This window comes from Artemia sp. Qi Xiang Cuo, chromosome 2 (assembly GCF_049724085.1).
Source record: "Artemia sp. Qi Xiang Cuo chromosome 2, ASM4972408v1, whole genome shotgun sequence".
NCBI lineage: Eukaryota > Metazoa > Arthropoda > Branchiopoda > Anostraca > Artemiidae > Artemia > Artemia sp. Qi Xiang Cuo.
Genome location: NC_142795.1, coordinates 29,893,587 through 29,918,296, shown reverse-complemented (window position 1 = coordinate 29,918,296; position 24,710 = coordinate 29,893,587). Strand labels below are relative to the sequence as shown.

At 35.0% G+C, this 24,710-nt stretch overlaps 2 protein-coding genes across 3 annotated transcripts; both read right to left on the bottom strand.

The window, feature by feature from the left end:
• Nucleotides 1-2,533: 2,533 nt before the first annotated feature.
• LOC148955114 (uncharacterized) lies at nucleotides 2,534-3,804 on the bottom strand. Its single transcript, XM_089106168.1, has 2 exons — nucleotides 3,388-3,804; nucleotides 2,534-2,947 (listed from the first exon to the last, which is right to left on the bottom strand). The coding sequence occupies exons 1-2, from the start codon at nucleotides 3,802-3,804 to the stop codon at nucleotides 2,534-2,536; spliced, it is 831 nt and encodes a 276-aa protein (XP_088962294.1).
• A 209-nt stretch (nucleotides 3,805-4,013) lies between these two features.
• LOC148955113 (A-kinase anchor protein 7-like) lies at nucleotides 4,014-23,796 on the bottom strand. 2 transcript variants are annotated; one of them, XM_089108062.1, is made up of 5 exons: nucleotides 23,559-23,796; nucleotides 17,196-17,332; nucleotides 8,748-8,850; nucleotides 6,358-6,534; nucleotides 4,014-4,363 (listed from the first exon to the last, which is right to left on the bottom strand). In XM_089108062.1, the coding sequence occupies exons 1-5, from the start codon at nucleotides 23,601-23,603 to the stop codon at nucleotides 4,109-4,111; spliced, it is 717 nt and encodes a 238-aa protein (XP_088964188.1). In that variant the 5' UTR covers nucleotides 23,604-23,796; the 3' UTR covers nucleotides 4,014-4,108. The 2 variants fall into 2 exon arrangements, with proteins under 2 accessions (XP_088964188.1, XP_088964189.1); XM_089108063.1 differs by having other exon boundaries at nucleotides 17,200-17,332; nucleotides 23,559-23,794.
• Nucleotides 23,797-24,710: the final 914 nt, after the last annotated feature.

Here is a 24,710-nt window from a genome sequence, read left to right as displayed (position 1 = left end):
AAAAAGCTCCTCCCACTTATTCATGCATTAGCGGGTTAGTATGTATGCGTCAATCAATGAGAAATGGTTCGAAATTAAAATATTTGTAATTGCGAAAGCAGAAAAAAACTTGTGAGCCGGCCGAGTGGTTTACAACTGTCCTATCTCACGTGTATTACTTACTTTATATACAAATTATGACTTAATCTATTATTAATATACAATAGACTTAAATGATTGACCTATATAGGATTTTTAAGAAGGGGGGCGAGGAGGTTGATGAAATTTATGAAAATAAGGAAATTTTTTTTTCGTCTAATAACTGGTGGAATAGATGTGGTGGTTTCAGGGGCGGATCCAGGATTTTTTTAAAGGGAAGGGGCGCAAAATAGGTTGATCCGATAAACTTGCGTTGGGAGCAAGTTTAATTAATGCAAACTTGCTTTAATTAGGTAAATTACATACAGTAGGTAAATTACTGTATATATATACATATATATATTAATATATTAATATATATATATATATACATATATACATATATATATATATATATATATATATATATATATATATATATATATATATATATATATATATATATATATATATATATATATATATATATATATATATATATATATATATATATATATAAACGACGAAAAAAGAACCAAGAAAAATCTATTTAGAATAGTCATTCGTTTGTCATGCTAGGGACAGAGAACAGAGCTACCTACCGTTTCAAAATTAAAAGAAATTATTAAATTATCGCCGTTGATTTTTGAATTAAAATTAAGTTGCCATCAATCTATGGCTAATTGGAGAGAAAGCTAAGATAGATTACTTAGACTTAGGTCCTCCTACGCCTGGGGGCGCATAAGGCAGCAACAGTGGTTCGCCACGACGACCTGTTCTGAGCCTCCAACCATAGCTCCTCCAACGAGGACCTCGCCAGCTTCGCCTCCTTGTTTAGCGACCTTCCAAGGATCATTTTCGGTCTCCCTAATTTGCAGAGACCGGGGGGTGTTCAAGACCATGCGTCGTTCGTCAGCCTTCCATTCCCCATTCGCACCATACGCCCCCAATACATCCATTGCCGCTGTCTAATGAGATCAAGGATGGGGGTATGATTTGTCATACGATAGATTTCATCATTCTGTATTCTTTCCGTCCAATCTATACTTAGGATAGACCTTAGCCAATTGTTGTCGAATACCTGGAGTCGTCGTTCTTGCTGAGGAGTGATGCTCCAAGTTTTACAACCGTACGTAACGACAGAGACCACATTGCTATTATAAATTTTAAGCTTTAACTTCTGGGAATATTTATTATTTCTCCAAATATTTCTAAGGTAGCTGAAAGCAGACCCAGCCAATGTTATTCGGCACAGTATTTCTCTTTCGGAATTGGCATCTTGCGTAAGAATGCTGCCGAGATACTTGAACTCTATCACTTCCTCAATTTCCTCGTAGTTAACCAAAAGTCCTTCGGCTAAGTCAGGTATGACTGCATTCGACATTGATTTGGTCTTGTTAGCATTTATGGAGAGTCCGACAGCATTTGCCATACGACCGAGTTCATTAATGTTGCGTTGCATATCTTCTAGGTTGTGGGTAATAAGTGCAACATCGTCAGCAAAATCACCATCATTGAGTTCTCTCAGTGGATTTAATTGTAGACCACCACTAAAACTGCATCCACGGAGAACAAAATCCCTCACTATGGCAAACAGTAATGGTGATAGAATGCAGCCCAGCCTTACACCTGACTGAACAGAAAACCACTCCGTTAGGCCACCCTCTGTCTGTACTGCGCATATGATATCATGATATAGCGCTTTAATTATATTTACAATTTTGGTCGGAATTCCATAATACACTAAAATCTTCCACATGGTTCTGCGATGTATCGAGTCGAAGGCTTTGAGAAAATCTATAAATACTATAAGTAGCTGAACTTGCCATTCATTGGATTCATCCAGCAGGACTCTCAGGCTAAATATCAGGTCACAATATGACCTATTCTGGTGGAATTCGTTCTTCTCATCTCTCAGAACTTTCTCCACTTTACTTTGAATCCTGTCAAGAATTATTTGGCACAGGACTTTGCTGCCAACAGACTGTAAAACAATACCTCTCTAATTATCACACTTACTCTTTTGTCCCTTTTTGAAGACTTTTACAATTACTGCCTTCGACCATTCACTAGGGACTTTTTCTTCATCCCAAACACGGGAAAGAAGTTCAAATATGGGTTCGGCTAGGGCACTTCTACTGTACTTCAGTAAGTCTGGTGATATGCCATCATTGCCTGCAGCCTTTCCGTTTTTCAAAGTCTTTAGGGCCTCCTTGACTTCACTAAGCATGAGATGTTCGGAACATATTCCGAGATCGAACAGGAGTTCTTCAGGGGTATTTAACGTAGTTGTGGGAGGTCTCTGATTTAATACCTCGTTAAAATACTCTTTCCAGCGTCGGACTATGTCATCCGTCTGGGTTAATAAGATGCCTTCTTTGCTTTCAACTTGGGTTGACTTTGAAATACCCGCTAACTACTTCGTTATGGCATACACAGTACGGCTATCTCCCCGTCTAGCGGCTGCCTCAGCCTCTTCGGCCATAGTTTCGAGGTACATCCTCTTATCATCCCTGGTTGCTGCTTTGACTTGCTTATGGAGACGCTTGTACTGCGCTTTCAGGTTATCTACATATTCTCTAGAACAAGTCGTGCTATGGTCATACTTATCTAAGAGGATTTTGAGTTGTGCCCTTTGATCAATAATATCCCAACTACTTTCAGATATCCACTGCTCTTTCTTCTTCCTGTTGTAGCCCACAACTTCTTGTGCGACCTCTTTCACGGTTTCTGCAATTTTTTCCCACTGACTATCAAGCGACACTTCGTCCCTTAGAAGGGAAAACTTGTTTGACAAAGTTGTAGTATACTTTTGCAATACGTTTGGGTCCTGCAATTTCCTCAAATTGAAGGTTTTCACTGGCCGCTGGGGCTTTGTCACAGTTTTTCGTTTCAGCTTGAACTTGGCAACAGAAAGTTGGTGATCGGAATAACAGTCGGCACCTCGGAAGGTTCTAACATCCTCTAGACATCATCGCCTGCGCCTCGCAATTAGGATATGGTCTATTTCATTTCGTGTTACACCATCAGGCGAGTTCCAAGTATACTTGTGAATCTGTTTATGTGGAAACCATGTTGCGCCGACGATAAGTTCATGAGTAGCGCAAAAATCGATTAGTCGCACACTATTGTCATTAATTTCCCCCAGTCCATGTTTACCGAGGATAGTTGGGGCATAAGAAGCATCACCTCCAACTTTAGCATTAAAGTCCCCACACACAGTCACAATATCATGACGATGCGATTTTGTAACAACATTCGATAACGCACAAAAGTTGCTTTGGTTTGATCACAGGCATCATTCGTTGGGGCGTACACTACAATAACTGTCAATTTGGCCTGTGAAGTGGCGAAACGGGCACGAAGAATCCGCTCACCAATTGGTTCCCAGTCCACTAGGCATTTATTGGCCCGATTACTTAGTGCCATTGCGACACCTGCTTCTTTTCTAGTCTTAAGTCCGGAATACAAGGTGTGGTAAATCTCATTTTTCAAAGTCCCAAAACCAGTAAGCCTGGTATCAGAAAGTCCAGCAACGTCAATACGGAACTTATCAACGGTTCTCATAACACTGTTGAGTTTTCCTGGCTGTGTTTCTTGATTAACTGTTCTAACATTCCAGTATCCAATACGAAAACACTCGGCCGTTTTCAAAAATCCTGTCCGGGGGCGTGCATTAGTCGTCATCACAGAAGAAGAAGAAGTCAATCCGAGGCTATCTGTTGCTGTTTCTTGAGTAATCAGTTTTTATGGTGGCGGGTTACTAGCCCACCGACCAACCAACGAATTGGAACAAAATGGTCAGCTTAGATTAGTGAAAGTATTTTACTTTCATTTGTAGTCGAATGTACAATTTGTTCTGTTTTGCCAGTATATGAAAGATCAAAACAAGAAAAGAATAAATCAGCTGCTTTATTCACTAACAACTTAATTCGTACTCTTTATCGAAAACGCAGAACATATTAATACATTACAAATAAGGCAGTATATCTTAGTTAATTACAGTAACATTATCTTCCTCTACAGGATAGATCTTCCTTATTTTCTTAGCAGGTTCACTCCTTTCCAAGGACATGGTCAAAGCTCTAGGAATCGAAGGTATTATGCTAACCTCTCTAACTATTTTATAATATCCACTTGAGTCCCTCTCTCCCCTTTCACAGAGCTGAATACTATTTATGACACAAGCACCAAATGAAGCAGCAGAATAGACTTCATAAAGGGACGGATGAATTTGTCCAAGTCCCTGAAAAAAATTGATGTTATTCAGGAGGAAGATTATTTGCAAGAATGATATTTACGTCGCAAGAAATTGGGGGATTTTATCTTCAGACAATACTAACAAACGTAATTAACCTTTTTTACTCAGGAACTAAACTATGTGGTTCTAATACAATTTTTTACGTTGAAATTCAAAAATTTTAATTCATTCATTATTGAGTTAACAAAATTTAACAACTTTGGCGTTTTTGTTTTACTTTTTTTGCGTATTTTGATGCTTTAGATTTTTTTAAATATATCAACATTTTGTAGCAGAGTCTTCTAATGCAACTTTGTGTGGTACATTTAAAACTCTTAATAGTTTTTGTCTTTCAGGTGTAAAGCAGCATTTAGAAATATCTCAAGATGAACAAAAACACTTAGTTCCTGGCTGTTGAGATAGAAATCAATGACCTATGTAAGTTACGTCTAGGAAAACTCGATATTCTTGCATCTTGCAGTTACTATAAAAAAGAGGAATATATTTAATTATATATAAAATTGATAAAGATTTTAATTTTGGAATATTTAACGATGAAATGACCTAGTTTTTACATCTGTAATCGAATTATGTAATCGAATCGAATGACCTAGTTTTTAGGCATTGTAAATCGAATTTATTCTGAAATCTGTTTCATCTAGTTTCATACTTGCAGTTTTGTATGATTTTTTTTTAATTTCCAAAAGTTTTGACAATGCAAGTACCTTTATTCATGATTTTATAAACAAAAATCTCAAAACACAGGATATCAAAGCAGTAGTCTGCAATAGCTGATGAAAAGTCATCTTGTTAATTTTTTGTTTTTTAATTTCAAAAATGATATCACACAAAACAGTGCACACTCAAAAGTTCAGCATACAAGCATAAACCTGAAATTCAAAATTTTTCTCAAAATTGAGACTGAATTTCTGAAAACTCTTGAACTAGTAAGAATTGGCCTGAAAAACCTAGGTCTGAATAATATTTTTTAGAAGCCAATGTGACAAGCTTCAGACTGGGAAGAATTTCAATATTGATTCCAACGCAAATTCCCCCTTATCCTTCCTAAGACCTACAAGTAAGACGAGGGGTGACGGCAGGAACCGGGGCAGCTACCTGTGCCTTAAAATAAACCTTCAGGGACAGAATTTTTCACCATAACTAATGCTCATATTTAAGCAAACGAGGATAAACACGCGTATATAATGTCGTTCACCTCCAAACTCCATAATAAGCTTATTGGCAAAGATTTAGTTGTAACGCAGTAAAAAAAATGGATTATAGAGTTTTCAGGTAAACGTTCAAAGCGGGGTTTTTAAAGACACCCTATAAATCTTAAGTAAACTACAGAGAACTTTAGAAACTACTAAACAGCAAATGGAGCTTGCATAGGTTTGGAGCAATATTGAACCAGCTAAAGCTTTATAGCTATAGCTTGGTATTGAAACGTTTAACGAAGTAAACTAGGCATCCAAGGGGAGAAAAGCTCTTTCCCGCTAGAACAAACGGATAGCTGAAAATAGTGACCATTTTGATAAAAAAAAATACGAATAAGGTAAGGTACCTCGTTTCAAAAACTTTCAGCGACACCTAAATTTCTTTGCCTTAGACGCCAGCGACGTACGCTATCTAACATTCCAAAAGAATAATTTGTCTAATGCTTGCTGTTGATTGACAAAGCTAATCAACTACATTTCTTTTAGTTAGCTGAAACAATTCAGAGGTTATATTGTTTCCATGGATAGCTGTAGTACTTTTATTAAGAATTTTTATGTTCAGAGCCATAATCTGTAAGACTAAGAAAATAGAACATTCCTTTCAAGAGAAATTTCTTTGGTCATGCTACCCCACGCTACTACGTAAAAATATCTAGACGTCAACGTTGAAACGTCACTAAAACACCAGGTCCTTAATCTTCTATAGCAAGTCCTTTTTAGGCACCGCTTAAACCTTATTAATAGACCTACTTAATTGACAACTTAACACACACAAAATTACACCTTTGAGAAAATGTTTTCATCCTTAGACAACTTGATTATGGTTAAATGAGGCGTCATTGGTCTCTTGTCAACAACATAAACACCACGCTGAATGAGCTTCTCCTTTAAAATCTCTGAAAGATGTAGCACCCTACTACGAGATCCATAGGCATCTTCAAGTAAATTGGCATAAAGGACCTAAAAGGAAAGCAATAATGAATAGCGGTTAAATTAACATGGCCATGGCATATGACTTTTATATAGTGTAATAAAAAAAAATTTCAATAATTCATAGTGTAATATTTTTTCGTGTCTGAAAAAAAAACTAATGTTATAACATAATCTAGTTTTGAAGACAATATACGAGCAGCATAGACTGTATTTTTGACCGGTTAGCATGCTTTCTGAATTTAAAATATAAATACAGACTTCAGAATAGCAATGGAAGGAAAGTAATACATTATTAAACAACTAATTATTTGCCGAATAATGACTTGTATTTTTTTATTCTATGGGATAATTTTTTAGCAATTTACCAGTGTCTAGCCATACTTCTGACCAAACTTAGATAGCAGTTACTAAATTTTCCTTGAGAGTCTTTACGTTTACTAATCAGTGGCGCCAATTCACCAAAATCCGGGAGTAGGGGGGATGTGTTTTGAAAACTTAGGGAGGGGGAGATATGTTGTTTGTCGACTTTTTTCCACAGAGAATACTAAAAAAGGGTATCTGCAAATGAAAAATACAGTATTTTGCAAAGTCAAGGAGGGGGCCAATTTTCCCTCCCTCCATAATTGGTGCCTATATTACTGATTCTTTATCTCCGTCCTCCTGTTTGGGACCAAAAAAGAATAGCTAACTTCATTGGACCTGCCCACAAAGTCAACAATTTTGGATTATCAGAATATTATTTCGAAACCAGATAGGAGCGATAATTCCAAAAAGCGTTTTTTTCCAAATGTCCGTATTCTTCAAAAACTTTTTATGTTGCCCTGTGATTGACAATCAAAGTCAGAAAAACAACAGAACTAGAATTCATATGGGATATTACTTATTTCTATGGAATATTAGATATTTTATGCAGGATATCACCTATCCCGAGTCGATTCTGCTACTGTATCCATCAGTGAACTCTAAGGGGATGGACACCACTACGAATGATACTTTGCAATCTTCAGTCATTAATACCCCATTCTTTCTACTTGGGCAAGTACATTCTATATGTTCTAATATCGTGTTTTCCAACCTTATGAGATGAGTCTCCAAATCCTAACAACACGACCCCCCCCCCCCAAAAAAAAGGCAAAAATATATATTCTAATATCATGCTTTCTAAACTTAAGAGATGCGTCTCAAAAATCATAACAAATCGAATTCAAGTATATAGATTGTTATTCAAAATACACCATTTTTTTCAAGTTCCAGAACACAGTTTTGCTGTTTTGCAAATATTAGAACACATCAGAGTCTCGACAGCCAAATTGCTCATTTTGAGTTGAAAAAGAAGACTAGAGTTGAGTAGCAGAAGTGTTGCAGAGTCAAGCATTTATTTAATTGACCTCTTACTACTAATGGGCAAAAGCTTGTAAAATGGGCAAAAGACTTGAACCTTGTCGTTAGCGATGCCCACAATTGTGATGTCAGCTATGTCCAGAAACTTTTTCAGGCTGCCTTTCTTCCTGACACAAGTTCAGCCTAACAGGCCGCGTCAACCATGATCTCCTGAATTAAATTCGCAAACAAGTCGGGCTTGTATGCTCAACGGCAAGAGGAGAAGGACTCTTGTTCAATTGCACGAGGATTGACACAATTTATACAGTTTTCTCCACATTGCGGGAGTCTAGCACTAAGGGATAATTCTAAATGATGAGTTTCAACCATTCAAGGTGAATGGTTATGCGTTTCTCCGAATTTTGCCGAGTTTAATGGATGGAATACCCCGTTTGGAAGCGTGAGAACTAAAAAATGAGGAAATGAGATCATAGGAACATCTAAATTCATGCTTTATCTCTGGTTATTTTGCACAGATAAGATCATGGTTGTCCCCTCAGGGGGAGCCTAGTAAAAAACAAACCATTGGGTTACCCCCGCAATGCAAAAAGTGGAGCAGCATAGTAGGAAACCTATTTGGCAGTTTTCATGACCTAGTGAAATTTTTTGGCAGATTTTGTCTGAAAATACCATTTTTAATAATAAAAATACTTTTCGCTCAAATAAAAGCTGTCAAAACACAAGTTGTGCTGCTAAAGTGTCGGCAGCTTATGGAATTCTGTCGAATTCTGCTACTGGCAGCTTTGGAACTTTTTCCATACCTGAAAAAGTTGAATAGGGTAGCCGCTACCCTATTCAGAGTAAGAGGTCATGTAATTTTCAAGAAATAAAGCTAATGGTGATATAAAACTTTTGCCTACCTTATTACGAAAATGTCCAATGCCAGCAAAGTTCATTGATATGGGATATAACAATAGAGACTCTCTCAGTACCAAAATAGTTTCTTCAAGGGCATTGATGGCTCTAGATCAATAAGCATAATATTATTAATTAATCCTGATAGATTTACAATAAAAAATCGTTAGGAAACAATAAAAGGAATGGAAAAACACTTGAGGCCCAATTACACGTAAAACTATTTAGCACTTGAAGCAACATTAACTACTTAAAATAGAAAGATAAAAATCAAACAAGCTTAAAAAAACAAATGTATATTATGTTAAACCCAATGGTGCACCCGATTTCTGGGTTCGAATTGTTTTTCATTTGAATAATGCAACTAAAATACTAACACAAAAATGAACTGACATAAAAATGAATACTGATTGAAAGATTGCCCATAATATTCACAAAATGCTTGAAAAAGAAAACATGTTTATGAGCTGTTATCTAACTTAGTAATATTTGTCAGTACATGAGGGTATTTAAGACAGAAGAAAGTTCCAAGTTTATATCTTTTGTAGCAATAGTTCTAAATCTTTTCCATGTAGATAATTTACAAAAATTTTTCAACAAAAAAAATTTTTCAAAGAAAAGTAAAGAACTCCATTAAGCCAAAAATGAGCAGAAATAAAGTCAAACAATCTTACAAGCGTAAAACTACCAAAAATTACTATCAATAAATTAAAAGGTCAAAGCTCAAAATGAGCAAAAATTAATATGGATAGGGCTGATAAGCCCTATGCCTTCTCAAGACCAGAAATAATTTGCGCTTAACTGAAAACAACATACATTTTAAATGTTTTCACTTTTTTGACTTAAATAAATACAGAATTATTAAGACTTCAAGGAATAAATATCAGAATATGTATATTAAACTGACCATCTACGATAATTTTTTTTTTCAGCAAAGCGCAAATTATGTTCTGATCTTGAGAAGGCATGGTGGTTATCAGTCCTAATGTTAATTTAAACGAAACTTAAACGAATTAGCATAACTCCCATAGACATCCCGACTGAACCACTAAAAGCATTTTCTGACAAATTGACTAAGCCACTTACACAAATTTTCAATTGCATTTCAACTTCTTCAGCTCACCCACAAACATAGAAAACGGGGTATGTTACTCCAAACCCTAAAAAAGGAAATACTGAACTTAATTTCGATGGTGTGAGGCCAATCACTTTGACCCCCTTGTTCAGCAAAATATATGAAAGTTTTGTAGCAAATTGGCTAAAAGCTGAAGATGAACCCCTCCTTGATCCTCATCAGTACGGTAACAGAAAGAATACATCAACATCCCATATTTTCTTCTTTTATTAAACTTCGGCCTGATGACCGTCCTCTTGGGAAAAAAGGAGGAGGAATTATGACACTCCTGCATGAAGATTTTTAAACCTCAGCTTTTAATTATATCTTTTCTTGAAGATAATGATGAAATTATTTGGGTCAAAGTCCCACCTAAGCGACTCCCTAGTGTGCGTTTTCTATTGTTCACCTGGTCAGCCAGCTGCAGCAAGAAAAGATTTTTGGGAGAAGCTGCAGGAATGGACAGATTACGTCAGAGAACTCACTCATATTTTGGAGTAGTAATGCTAGGAGATGCTAACGAACTCGATAGCAAATCGCTGGGCAGGTCACTTAACCTTAAAACTCTAGTCGATTTCCCAACAACTAAGGGGAACACTTCTCTGGATGTGATCCTGACAAATCTTTCGGAATATTACCAGAATCCAAGTAAACTAGCACCACTTGGTGGAAGTTATCATTATATGTGACAGTGGAACCCCTTGGAAAAAGTAAAAATTAAATATTCAGTAGCCGAAGTTACTTCAAGGCCGATCACTGACCATGGTCGCTGCAATTCGGTGACTGGATAACGGGAGAAAACTGGGTCGCGGTCTCTTCAGCTAAAAACTTGGATTCCCAAGTAGAAGAATTCCATAATAAGGTAAATTCAAAATTTCTCGAGTGCTTTCCCGAACGTAAGACTAAATTCTGTTCTAGTGATAAACCATACGTAAATTCAAAAATAAAGCAACTGATAAAACATAAATTGCACCTAATACGAAAAGGTCAAGAGAACCAAGCAAAACAGTTGGCAAACCAAATAAAATCGAAAATCAAATAGGCACAAGCAAATTACTATGAAAATAAAGTTGACCATCTTTTGGAGTCCAAGCCGCTAGTAAAGACAGTGGGAGCAGCGAAGATACTAAAAATAGAATAGCCCAGGCTTAGGGTGTTTTTTCACAGTTAAAAAAAGTTTGGAAGAATAGGACGATAAGTCTGCAAACCAAGATTAGAATATTGGAAGCTACAGTGATGACAGTAATCAAATATGGCTCTGGAGCATGGGCGCTCAGAAAACGCGGGTGAAGATTTGCTTGATGTTTTCCAGAGAAATTGCCTACGGATTGTTCTGGGAATCCGGCTGACTGACCGTATTTCAAACAGTAGGCTCTACGAAAAATCTGGTTCGATCCCACGTTCTAGAGCTATAATGAAAGAAAGGTTGAGGTGGCTAGGGCAAGTTCTGTGGATGAACGATGACAGATTGCCGAAAATTGTCCTTTTCAGCCAACTATCTAGAGCTAAACGGAAAGCAGGTTGTCCTTTTCTTGGGTGGGAGGATTTCATAAAGAAAGATTTAAAGGAAATGGGAACTTCCTGAAAGTGAGTAAAGAGACAAACTTTGAATGGATTGGGATAGAGGAAGAGTGAACATAACCGCCCTATCCTCAGGTGCCTCGGGGCTGTGGCGAGTTTTTATTGGTAGTAGTAGTAGTAACAATAGTAGTTACAGTAGTTTTATAGATATTACTTGTAATAGTATTGAATAGCGGTAGTACTACTAGCAGCAGTAGCAACGAACATATTGTCTTTTGGTCAGCAGAACATCCCTCTCATCGAGTACTAGAAGTTTCAACTTAATACAATTAGCCGTTGCTATGACATTGCTGATATGTGCTTTGTATGTTCATATACTTCTTGAAATTTTCATCTAATACTCTTAGCCTCACAAGTCATTGCAATAGAAGCAGTGGTAGTAGCTGTAAATGTAGCAGTGACAATAGTAATAGCAGTAGTGGGTGCATATTGCCTTTTGGTGAGACGATCTTGCCTTTTAAGCATTCTCTGAACGTTTCAACTTAATACACAAATCAATTCTTGAGATAGCCTACGCCCTTTTGACTATGTGCATACACATAGTGTCTTTTGATTTAGTTCTAATTTCCCCTCAATACTTTGAATAGGACAGTGTGGTAGTAGTAGTGCTGGTAATTTTCCACCCATGTTTTTTTTTAATTTGGCACCCACTATTAACAAAATCTGTACAACTGCTTTCAGAGGTCTTTCTTAATTAAAAGTTGAATTCCTGATTTTTCCTAATTTTTAATAATTTATACATGGTTTTATAAGTTAACCATGGTTTATATTTTTAACGCATACTAATGAACATTCTAATAAAACACAGAAAAAAAGAAAGAAAAGAAAAGAAAAAAAAGGAAAAAAAAGATAATAAAGAAAATAAATGATGACATATATCTTCAATCTCTGAATCATGGCTCTTCACCCCCCCTAACAAAAAATCCTTTACTCTTTTTTTAAACAAATGCTGGGGTTCAGCTGCCTTAACACTATCTGGGGAGGGGGAATTCCATACCCCCTGGCCCAGTGGTTTCATTTGAAATCCAGTTCGACTTCCACTTCTATACTCCATCACCAGATTATTAGCATCCCTTGTATAATTAAATAAAAAAAACAAGTTTTTTAAACTGAAAGTAAGGAGCGACATTAAAACTTAAAACGAACAGAAATTATTCCGTATATGAAAGGGGCTGTCCCCTCCTCAACGCCTCGCTCTTTACGCTAAAGTTTTTTATTGTTTTAAAAAATAAAGTTGTGAGACAGGGTCAAACTTTAGCGTAAAGAGCGAGGCGTCGAGGAGGGGACAGCCCCTTTCATATACGGAATAATTTCTGTTCGTTTCAAGTTTTAATGTCGCTCAATACTTTCAGTTTAAAAAACTTTTTTTTATTTAATTTCTGATTGTTTTTTATTTAATACAGCTTTTATTCACATAAAAATCTTACTTTTCTTTTGCTAAATGGATGTCTTTACAAATTAATTTACGTAACTAACTTATATATTCCTATATTTTTCTTCTGTCAAAAAATACAAAGTTGAAGATTTTTGCAGATGTGAGCTTGAATCCTATGTAATATGGTTTTATGATACGGTGAGTATAACGGTGGTATTTTCATTAAAATGTTTCTCCTTGTAGTGGATGTTTCCCCCCTCTTTAAAAAAGCAAATAATTTCTCTCAGACTCGTAGCAGTTGATGAGCAATAACAATCTTATTAAAATTTATACATGTAGAATAAGCATGATAAGCACATTATATCTATACATTTATTGAAATCAAAATTCCGTTTTTAAAAGTTTCGATTACTATTGAGCCGTATCGCTTGTTTTTTTATTGTTTTTTTTTATTACGTATATGTTATTACGTATATGGGGGGGTTCTCCCCTTAGTCAATACCACGCTCTTTACGTTAAAAGTTAAAAAAAATTTGATTCACAAACCCCTGAATCACAAAGGCCGTTTAATTAGAATAGATAGCTATTTTGAAAGCACTAAAAAAAAACTGTAGCGTAAAGAGCGAGGTATTGACTTGGGGAGAACCCCCTCACATACGTTATAATTTCTGTTCGTTTTAAGTTCTAATATTCCTTCTTACATTTCAGTTGAAATGTAATTATTCCGTATATGAAAGGGGCTGTCCTCTCCTCAAAGCCTCGCTCTTTTAGCTAAAGTTTTTTATTGTTTTAAAAAATAAATTTGTTATAAAGAGAAAAAATTTATAGTAAAGATAGATGCGTTTTGGAGGGGACAGCCCCAAACCCCAGAATCACAAAGGCCGATTAATTATAATAGATAGATATTTTGAAAGCACTAAAAAAAACTGTCGCGTAAAGAGCGCGGTATTGACTTGGGGGAGAACCCCCTCACATACGTTATAATTTCTGTTCGTTTTAAGTTCTAATATTCCTTCTTACATTTCAGTTGAAATGTAATTATTCCGTATATGAAAAGGGCTGTCCCCTCCTCAACGCCGCGCTCTTTAAGCTAAAGTTTTTTATTGTTTTAAAAAATAAATTTGTGTGACAGAGTAAAACCTTAGCGCAAAGAGCGAGGCGTTGAGGAGGGGACAGCCCTTTACATATACGGAATAATTTATGTTCGTTTTAAGTTTTAATGTCGCTTCTTACTTCCAGTTTAAAAAACTTGTTTTTTTTATTTAATTTCTGATCGTTTTTTAGTTAATGTAGCTTTTATTTGCATAAAAATTTTACTTTTCTTTTGCTAAATGGATGTCTTAACAAATTAACTTACGTAACTAATTTCTATATTCGTATATTTTTCTTATGTGAAAAAATACAAATTTGCAGATTTTTGAAGATATGAGCTTGAAACATATGTAATAGGGTTTTCTGATACGCTGAATCTGACGGTGTGATTTTCATTAAAATTCTTTCACTTGTAGGGGATGTTTCCCCCCTCTTTAAAAAATCGAGTAAATTTCAACAGGCTCGTAGCCTTTGATGAGTAATACTAAACTTAATAAAATTTATATATTTAGAATCAGCATTATAAACACATTCTTTTGATACATTTATTGACATCAAAATTCCGTTTTTAAAAGTTTCGATTACTATTGAGCCGTATCGCTTGTTTTTTTATTACGTATATGTTATTACGTATATGAGGGGGTTCTCCCCTTAGTCAATACCACGCTCTTTACGTTAAAAGTTAAAAAAAAATTTGATTCACAAACCCCTGAATCACAAAGGCCGTTTAATTAGAATAGATAGCTCTTTTGAAAGCACTAAAAAAAACTGTAGCGTAAAGAGCGAGGTTTTGACTTGGGGGAGAACCCCCTCACATACGTTATAATTTCTGTTCGTTTAAGTTCTAATATTCCTTCTTATATTTCAGTTGAAAAAACTTGTTTTTTTTTATTTAATTTCTGATCGTTTTTTAAATAATGCTTGGAAATCCGGCGCCCCCTTCATAGAAATGTCCCTTACCCCCAAGAAACATCCTCCACGGAGCTATTCTCCAGAGTCGCCCCTCCTCTAGCCCCCCCCCCCTCCAGAAAAAATCATTCCTGAAAATGGTTGTATAATTCACAATAAACTATAAATAATTCTGGCAAGTCCGGCGCCCCCATCATGGCCAGTTCCCTTCCCCCATGAAAACTTCCTTCATGAACAGATCCTCCAACATAACCACCGACCCACCCATCCCACCCACAACCAGAAAAAAAACCTCCTGAAAACTTCTGCATACTTCCCAATAACCAATACTATATGTTAACATTGGGTAAAGTTCATAACTTTTAGCCCTCCCTCTGGGTACTTCTGGGGATTAAGTCATCCTAAAAGACATATTTATCATATTTTCGACCATGCTGAACAAAATGGCTATCTCAAAATTTTGATCGGGTGACTTTGGGAAAAAAATAAGCATGGGAGGGGGCCTAGTTGCCCTCAATTTTTTTTGGTCACTTAAAAAGGGCACTAGGACTTTTAATTTCCGTTCCAATGAGCCCTTCCACGATATTCTAGGACCACTGGGTCAATACGATCACCCCTGGGAAAAAAAAAACAAAAAACAAACAAACAAATAAACACGCATCTGTGATCTTTCTTCTGGCAAAAAATGTAAAATTCCACACTTTTGTAGATAGGAGCTTGAAACCTCTACAGTAGGGTTCTCTGATACGCTGAATATGTTGGTGTGATTTTCATTAAGGTTTTATAACTTTTAGGGGGTCTTTCCCCCTTTTTTCGAAAATCAGCCAAATTTTCTCAGGCGCGTAACTTTTGATGGGTAGCACTAAACTTGATAAAAGTTATATATTTGAAATCAGCATTGAAATCTTATTCTTTGGATATATCTATTGGTATCAAAAACCCGTTTTCTAGAGTTTCGGTTACCATTGAGCCGGGTCGCTCCTTACTTACAGTTCGTTACTACGAACTGTTTGATAATCATGCAAACACTTATTTTGTCAAAAAAAAAAAAAATTAAAAACCAATGGACACGCTTCATGCAAACACTGGTAAGTAAAAACCACAGCCTGGTAGGCATGAACTTGTCCCACATCCCTCACCTTTTATTTTCTAAAACATGCTACTGTATTGTTAGTTTCTTTAACATAGCCCCCTATCAAACGGACTGCCTTATTCTGTAATACCTGTACAAGCCAAAAATTACCAAAAAATTGCTAGCCCATAACACACAGCCATAAAATATATAGGGGCTAATAATCGCATGATAAAGAAGCAACATCACCTGACCTGGTACAAAGTGCTTCAGTTGACATATAATTCCGAGGCTTCTTGCAACTTTTGATGCCACAAGATTACTGTGACGTTTTCATGACATATTGCAGTCTAGGTAAAAACCTAGATATCTCATTAAATTAACCTGTTCTAGAGAATTACCAGAAAATAATATTTGCCCTCCAAGATCTATGGGCTTGCCAATCAACTAAAAATATAATCTATAATTTTAAAAAATTCTGGGGTTCAGCTGCCTTTACACTATCTGGGGAGGGGGAATTCCATACCTCCTGGCCCAGTAGTTTCATTTGAAATCCAATTCGACTTCCACTCCTATACTCCATCACCAGATTATTAGCATTGCTTGTACAATAATCATGCAAATCATTATTTTGTCGAAAAAAAATTAAAAACACCAATGCATACACTTCATGCAAACACTGATAAGTAAAAACCACAGCCTGGTAGGCATGAACTTGTCCCACATCCCTCACCTTTAATTTCGTAAAACATGCTACTGTATTGTTGGTTTCTTTAACATAAGCCCCCTATCAAACGGACTGCCTTATTCTGTAATACCTGTACATGCCTAAAATTACCAAAAAAATTGCTAGCCCATAACACACAGCTGTACAATATATAGGGGCTAATAATCACATGATAAAGAAGCAATATCACCTGACCTGGTACAAAGTGCTTCAGTTGAAATTGAATTCCAAGGCTTCTTGCAACTTTTGATGCTACAAGATCACTGTGATGTTTTCATGACATATTACACTCTAGGTAAAAACCTAGATACCTCATTAAATTAACCTGTTCTAGAGAATTACAAGAAAATAATATTTTCCCACCAAGATCTACAGGCTTACCAATTCAACTAAAAATATAATCTATATCGGAATGTAAGTAATTATATTAATTTATTTTGCAATTAATACAGTTCATCAGTATTTTTAATTCAAAGATTATGAAAACTATTTAGTATCCATTATTTTCTCAATAATTCTAATCAATAAGTAAAGGCACAAATCACAGACACAGGGTGGATTGTAAATCAAATTTCATTTTTACCTACTTAAAATGTCTGGCTGAGAGATATTGACAACACAGCAAGTCAAATGGAGCTCTTTCACATCTATTATTGTTGATTGTACTCTTTTGTCTAAGCTGCATATGTGATTTTGAACATTCAAGACTCGATTTTGTATCTAGAATTAAGAACAAAATATTTAAAACAGAAATATTGTAAAAAGTTAAATAATTATTGTTGTGCAACTGCATTAAGCCATTATATGAATCTCTCACATGACCATCTGATATGGTACCTATAAACAAGCAAATATGCAACAAAAATAAGCGAATGTCCTCCCCCTTTCCTTAGGTTTTGAAAAATACTTTTTTTTCTTAGTGTTTTTGTTGAAAGTTTTGGTGAAACTTCTGAACATTTTTTGATGAAAGTTTCACTGTAGAATTCAGCATACCAGAAAACTCCATTGTAGAGGTTTCAAGCCCCATCTACAAAAAACAAAATTTTTTATTATTTTTTTCCAACAAAGATAATCACAGATTTGTGTTTATTTGTTGTTGTTTTTTTCCTCAATGGTAATCATATCAAACCATTGGTCCTGTCTGGTCCCACAAAAAGTGGTGTTTTAGTCATTCCGTGGTAACAAATGACAATTTTGACCCAAAGAATGCCAAAAAACCATTGAGAGAAAATTTTGAGATATCCAATTGTTTTAAAATTATTGAAAGACTAAGTATTGAGCTTTCTAGTTTCAGTAAAAACATGTGGTCATGAATTTGTTGCTTCAGAAACATGTAGTCTGTACAGAAAAAAAGAAAGTTAGCACAAACATTTATTTTAAAGCTTCATGTAACTAAGTTTATTCATTTGAAGCTTATTAAAATTATATTCAGTGATGTATAAATGCACATAAACCATTAGAAAGGAGTGTCAGTGAATCTTTTATGCAGGTGAGGGGAGTGTCCTTGAAGCCTCAAAAAGTGTGGCACTATGCTCAAATTTCAAAATTTTCTGTGACTTTCCAGATAAAAATAGAATAAGATTTTCAGGAGAGGAGGGGGAGTTAATCTATAATCCCTCTTGATTCCTGGGAATATTTTTGGACCATGTCTGTAATATTGGTATTGGGAAGGGTTGTTACTTAGACACTTTTTTTTATACGTAACTACAAGAAATTTCATTGATATACCTACCAGCACAAAGGTGGAGGGTTGGGTAGGGGGTCATCAGTTTTACCAGGAAATTTCTTAAGGTGGGGAGAGAGGGTTGGCATTTCTCCAAGGAGCTTTTAGGCTGAAATCTTAATGGTAATATATATTTTTTTTTTACATGCAATGCTTAATGACTTCTTGTTTCCCAGGGGCATTGCCCCTCTTCTGGCATCCATGGGAGCATCCATATAAAAAGATCAATTCAAAGAACTTCTTGCCTTGAAAATTGTGGAAATGAAGACCCTACAATATTTGATATTTCAGGCCGCTTTTTATTAAAGATTTGTATTTGGGTACATTTATTCAGCAATGTTGATCATTCTCAAAGCATTGCCTTACAAATATTAAACTTGAATATAAAAAATAGGGGTTGAAGGATGGAGTAGTAGCCTTCTTTCACATTTAACAGAGCCTTGGATCAAACAGCTCATAGCATCAAACAATAAGTAAAGAGCAACTCTTGAATCAAACCAGAAAACCACTTTCAGCAGACTTGCCCAATTGCCTATGGGTTTTTTTTTTAGAATCAGAAAATAGTAATGGCAAAAAGCCCAGTTTGCAAAGAAGCCCAAAAATTCTTAGTGAGGAAAGTTAGAAACTCAGCTAAGAATATTAGTGCCAAGAGGGCCAAAATACTGGGGAATACTAATTCTAAGATAGCCAATTGATTTCTCATAATTTTAACCCTCAACTGGCAATTCCAAGCCTCCATCTTGAAAAGCAAGGAAAATTATTCTTTGTTTGCATGATTTGGTCCTTATAAAAAACGATTCTATGATGTCTTCTAAGGGTTGGACCCATGTGTATCTATAATTTAAATATAGTACAAGAGCTTTAGGTAAAAGAAGTACCAGTCAGAAGAAGAAATTAACAACTTAAAACTATTTGAAAAAGGGAGCAATGGACCTGGAACTGTTGTTTCTTTTTTCAAAGAAACAATACTCATCTATTAATTATTAACACTGAAAAAGAAAAGGCAGAATGAAAAGATCTATAAATTATTAAGTTTATTGGACTTGAATGTGATAAATCAATTCATATGGCATGCATGATAACAGCATTGGATTTTGAATCATAACAGTAGGTCTTGATCAGGCTAGATTTAAAGCTCTGATACATCTAGGCCCAAGCGTTTTTTCTGCTCCATATTCATACCATAGGAGGGAAGGTCAATTTTTCTTAAGAAAACAATCTTCATGACGACAATTTAACTTATCACAAAATAACATCACTTATGGTAATAATTTGAGAATGAAATATTTATACATTGGGGGTGTTAAGTAAATTAAATAAACCAACAAGTTATTGGAAATAAGTTTGATCCATTGGTAGATAGCAACACATAAACACATGTATGCATTATTCATTGTTTTGTAAGTAGAAATATTCATCTTTGTAGGACTTTTTGTCCTACAAAAAGTCTGGAAAGAGCATTCTGGTATCTGGAAAGAGCATTCTGTTGTTGGGGAGTCACCAAACTCCTTCTGTTATTATAGGTATTACCTAAAGGCTAGGTAATAGATTGTACTAAAACTACAGACATTTTCAACTAGATTCTCTACTCAATGCTATTTCTAGTTAACATTAAATACAGGGTTGAAGGAAGTCCAAGAAATTCAGAAAACTACCTTAAAAAAATTACAAATATGGTACTTACATATGTCACTCTTTATAGCATATTGATTTACTTCACCCTTATTTCACTAATAGAGCAATATATAGCCCACTATAGGTAATTTTATGGCCTTAAGGAATGAGATGAGAAAGTGCTTAAGATTGTTCTAAGTGTTTTTTTTTTCTAAGAGCCTGTGTCATAAATGGTTAACCCATTTTCTAAACATAATAATTGCTGTGACTACAACAACATTTCACAATCCTCTCCTAATGGGGCAAGATATAAGCTACATATACGAGTTGACCAACTCCATGGGTTTACCTTAAAATTACCTTAAATTGTAGCTAGGAGCAATCTAGGGATTTCTCCTTGTAGAGCTCTGGAATGATGACTAGTTGTATGCAAGGATCACTTATGTGACCCTTGCATAAAAATGTAAAAAAAACTTGAATTTTACTTTTTAGGTTAAGGCTTCTACTACTAACACAATGTCTAATGTCAGCTAACTATTTTGATTAAAATATAATTTTCCTAAACAGAGACAGCAAGTTCCTAATCATGGACACCAGTGCACAGTTTTAGATGATTTAGATTGGCCAACTACAATCTAGTCTAGGAAAACTTTTTTTTTAGTTTAAACTTAAGACCAAAATCATTCCAGGTACAAGAGCAGTGTTAGACCTATTCAATAGGAAACAATATAGAATTTTAAATACAACTTAAAAAATCCTAAAACACTTACTTATACCGTTCCTAAATATGCTTCACTTTACTTTACCCCCACCCCTAAAGAACAACTATATAGCCCAAATTATACATTTCTTGATTTTATTGACATCATACTACTTGTTCTTTAATCTATTTGAACAAAACAGTAAAATAATCAAGAAACAGAAAAATGTATAATTTGGGTATTATCTTTGCACATCAGGGGAAGGGCCTTAAAGTAAAGTGGAGCAATTTTAGGAATGATACAAGTAAGTATTTTGGAACTTTTTATAGGCTAGGCTAATTATTTTCAAAGTCCAGCATAGTATGTAGCTAAAATATACAATCCAATCATATAGCCTAGGCCTAGACTACTAGGGCTTTTAAGGAAACTTTCCAGATTTGATAGCCTAAGGAAACAAACTAAATTTTTATGTACTATGAATGAAGAATTAAATGCTAGGTTATACCAAATTCACATGCATAGGATTTCCCATTGAAAAACCAAAAGAAAAAGCCCAAGACTTTTTCACAGGGTTGTTACTAGCCAAAATGTTTAGAGGCAGGCAAGAGATTTTACTGACTGGCTTGTCATTTTTACCCTGTTTTGTATAAATAATTAGTATAATGTCTTTTCTGAATACAACACATAAAAATCACTGCATGGGTTGGTAAAACTGCTGTATTTACTGACCAAGATTGAGATTTCAGTATGTATCAGGTCATTATTTTAATGCTCTTCATTTGACCAAATGGAAAATTGTGGCGCACCATCTGTAAAATCATGGCAGGAGTTGGCAAAACTGCTGTGTTTATCTACAAAGTTTAAAATTTCTGTAGATGACATGTCAGCATTTTCATGGTCTTCATTTAACCAAACAAAAGATTTTGGCAGCATTGGAAAAATTGTGGTGCTATGTGGCATGATTTTATCAAATTATTATTTTATCAAGTGCCCCAGAACATTGGGGGGCCTCTCCCCTCCTCATATGTGATGACCCTGCTTATTCACATGGTGAATTTTTATATTCATCTCTGTTAAATATTATATGTAGCCTATAAATTTCCCATTAGTTCAAATACTAGGCCTATATATTTCCCTTATTTCAAACACAGTATAATTATATGCATTCTCCCAAACAAGTATTCAGATGATTCCTAGGTAAAATTCTACTTTGGCTACTTTTGGCTATCTTGGAAAGGGGTTAGGTTAGGAAAATGAAACTTTCAGGGATGGGTCTACAATTTCAATCAATCAATCAATCATTTATTACCCACAACTACAAGACAACAAGTAGACAAGTGGAGTATAAACATAATAATAAAAAAGAAAAACAAAAAAGAACTCAACAAACACTAGCAATTCAATTAAACTAAGAAAAGAACTGTAAAAGACTGTGGTCAGGGCCAATATTACAAAATGCATCAGCAGCAAGCTTTTTGTGTAGGTCACCAAGCTTTTGAGTTACATCCATAACATAGAAATTTTTAACTAGATACCAATTTCTAGTCCATGGTGGCAGAGAAAGAAGAAATTTGCAAAAGTTGAAATATGTAACTTTAATCTTATTTAAATCCTTTAGCTTAAGAACAGGATGAACACCCCAAAAATAAAGCACAGAATGATCAGAAAAAGTCAAGAATAAGCGCCCAAGAGCTCTTCTGTTATATTTTCCACAGTTTGCTACAATTTTTGAATAATTGAACTGAATTTTTCTTACTGAATCAGCAACAATCTGTTTACAAAAGAGAGCTAGAGAATTAGAAACAGTAATACCAAGCCACCAAAAGGAAGAGACAGAAAGTACAGAAAATTCATTACATACCAGAGGAGTAGATGAAGACAGATTATAAGATAAGAATTCACACTTGTCAAGATTCAGGGATAGACCAATATTTAGGAAAGACTGAGAAACTAAGGAAACCATTGCAGAAAGAGCAGACTTAGTACAACTAATCAGCAGAAGGTCATCAGCATAGGCAATGTAAGAAATATCAGTAGAACCAGAAAAATAAGTGCCTGAGATCTTTTCCAGAACAGAAGAAATACATATTTTGAAAAGGGTTGGTGATAAAACACCTCCCTGCCTAACACCACAAAGCACTTTAATAGTTGTTGCTGGAGAAGATTTCAGGTGGAGGTAAGAATTAGAATACTAAAACCATAGAAGGTAAATAACCGAAAAATTAACACCAGAAAAAGCCAAAGAAAAGAAAAGCTGGTTATGAACAACAGAATCAAAAGCCTTTGAAAGGTCAAGTGTACAGAGATATATGCCTTTGGCCTTAGAAGAATTAGAAAGTAGAATAGAAGAAAGGACACAATGAGCATGTTGACACCCCACACCAGGTCTGAAACCAAGTTGATTTTCACCAAAGAAAGAAATATTTTGAGTTAAATTAGGTAAAAGAATATACTCAAAGACCTTGCTAATATTGCAAGAAACAGAAACTGGATGGTAAGAAGAGCAATCTGTTGATGGTTTACCTCTTTTTAAAATTGAAGTCACGCTGCCACACAAAAAGCTTTCTAGGACAAAAGAAGATGCTAAGCACATTTGAAACAAAAGCACAAGATGTGACACAAGTTCAGCACATTGGGGAGTTAGATGCATTTTAGAGATACCATCAGCATCAATAGATTTTGACTTAAGATGATTCAAAGCATTCAAAACTTCACAACACAATATAGGCAAAACAAAGTGCTGACTTAGAAATCTAGGGACAATTTTAACAAATGCTTCACCAAACTTTGTCCTTTGTTCTAAAATAACATTGAACTAAGAGTTCTGCATAGTCTAGGTCATGTAGGCCTAATATATGTTTTTCTTACATGATAGCCTAAGCAGATAATACAGAAATCAAAATATTACTTCTTTGCTATCTATTCTAACTGCAAAGAAGTGTGTTGGCTCCATTACAGCTTCTATCAATCAACTGCAGACAATCAAGACGTGTGCCCTGAAAATCAGATCATTTGCCCTTCTTCTTTTTGGTTGAAAATATTTTTCTTTACTCCCAATAAGTTCGTACGCTTCTTCTTGAGATAATTCTATTGCGCTTCTGGGATATTTTGTTCGAAATACCGCGAGTAGGCAATTTGAAATTACAGCCTACAAGGTTTTCACTGGAAAATATCAGGTGCATAATGCTAAAGCCCGAGAATACGAGATTCATGAAAATCGAAACATAACATTGTGCATGAGAAATTTCTTTTATTTGTAACTTAACGTTTTTTCATAGTTAAACTACTTATCAGCTATTTCACTCTAGCTTATCTGAAAAAAGATATTAGTCAGAGAGCTAAAAAATGGAATGCAACATATTCTTGCTAGTTTTTGATATTTATTCCTTTGCAAATATTCTTTTTTCAGTCCTTGTGGTGTAAGCTAATGATTTTTCACTAACGCATAAATTATACGGGAAATAAAAAACAATACTAAAACTAAAAAATTACCACAATCTAATAAACTATTTAATTTCTGAAGACCCTCGTAGAAAACTCGCGAAAAAATTTGCTGAGTGTAAGAAATATTTGTAGTCATGCTAGTCAATAATTGTTAAGGCATATAAACCAGTCAAAATGTGTTAATTATCAATTTTAGAGTATTTGCTTGTGAATAGTCTTACAATAGACCTTTCCACAATTTTTTCATTGTTTTCAAGAAAAAGCATAAGTCATTGAGATATCGAATTAGAAAATACTTTTTAAATTCAAATTGAGATAGAGTTTCGATTAAACTGAATGCTACAAAAATAAATTGAGTCATTTTTTGAAAATTACCAATCATATTCTTGACTTAATAGGCATAATCTATTATTATTTGGAAGCTACATTAGTTTTAACCACCTTGAGTCTCTTTTGCAATTGACGATGATCCAATACTGGTGACCAAATCTTCCGGAACCCACTCATAGATTTCAGACATGGTTTTAAAGACTCCCAAGACAATTGCTAGTATATTTCTAGGTATTCTTAAAAGAGATAATTGAATTTGATAGCAGTCTTAGCAAAAAGTATCCAT

Bases quoted from the DNA above. Each gene is read 5' to 3' on its own strand.
- LOC148955113 (XM_089108062.1), bottom strand. From the start codon at position 23,603: ATGGAGCCAACACACTTCTTTGCAGTTAGAATAGATAGCAAAGAA. The intron at 8,851-17,195 runs GTAAAAATGAAA...TTATTGATCTAG, and splicing joins CAGCCAGACATTTTAAGTAG to AGCCATCAATGCCCTTGAAG. The intron at 4,364-6,357 runs GTGTAATTTTGT...AATTTTTTTCAG, and splicing joins ATGAAAACATTTTCTCAAAG to GGACTTGGACAAATTCATCC.
- LOC148955114 (XM_089106168.1), bottom strand. From the start codon at position 3,804: ATGACGACTAATGCACGCCCCCGGACAGGATTTTTGAAAACGGCCGAG. The intron at 2,948-3,387 runs GTGCGTTATCGA...AGGAAATTGCAG, and splicing joins ATCAAACCAAAGCAACTTTT to GACCCAAACGTATTGCAAAA.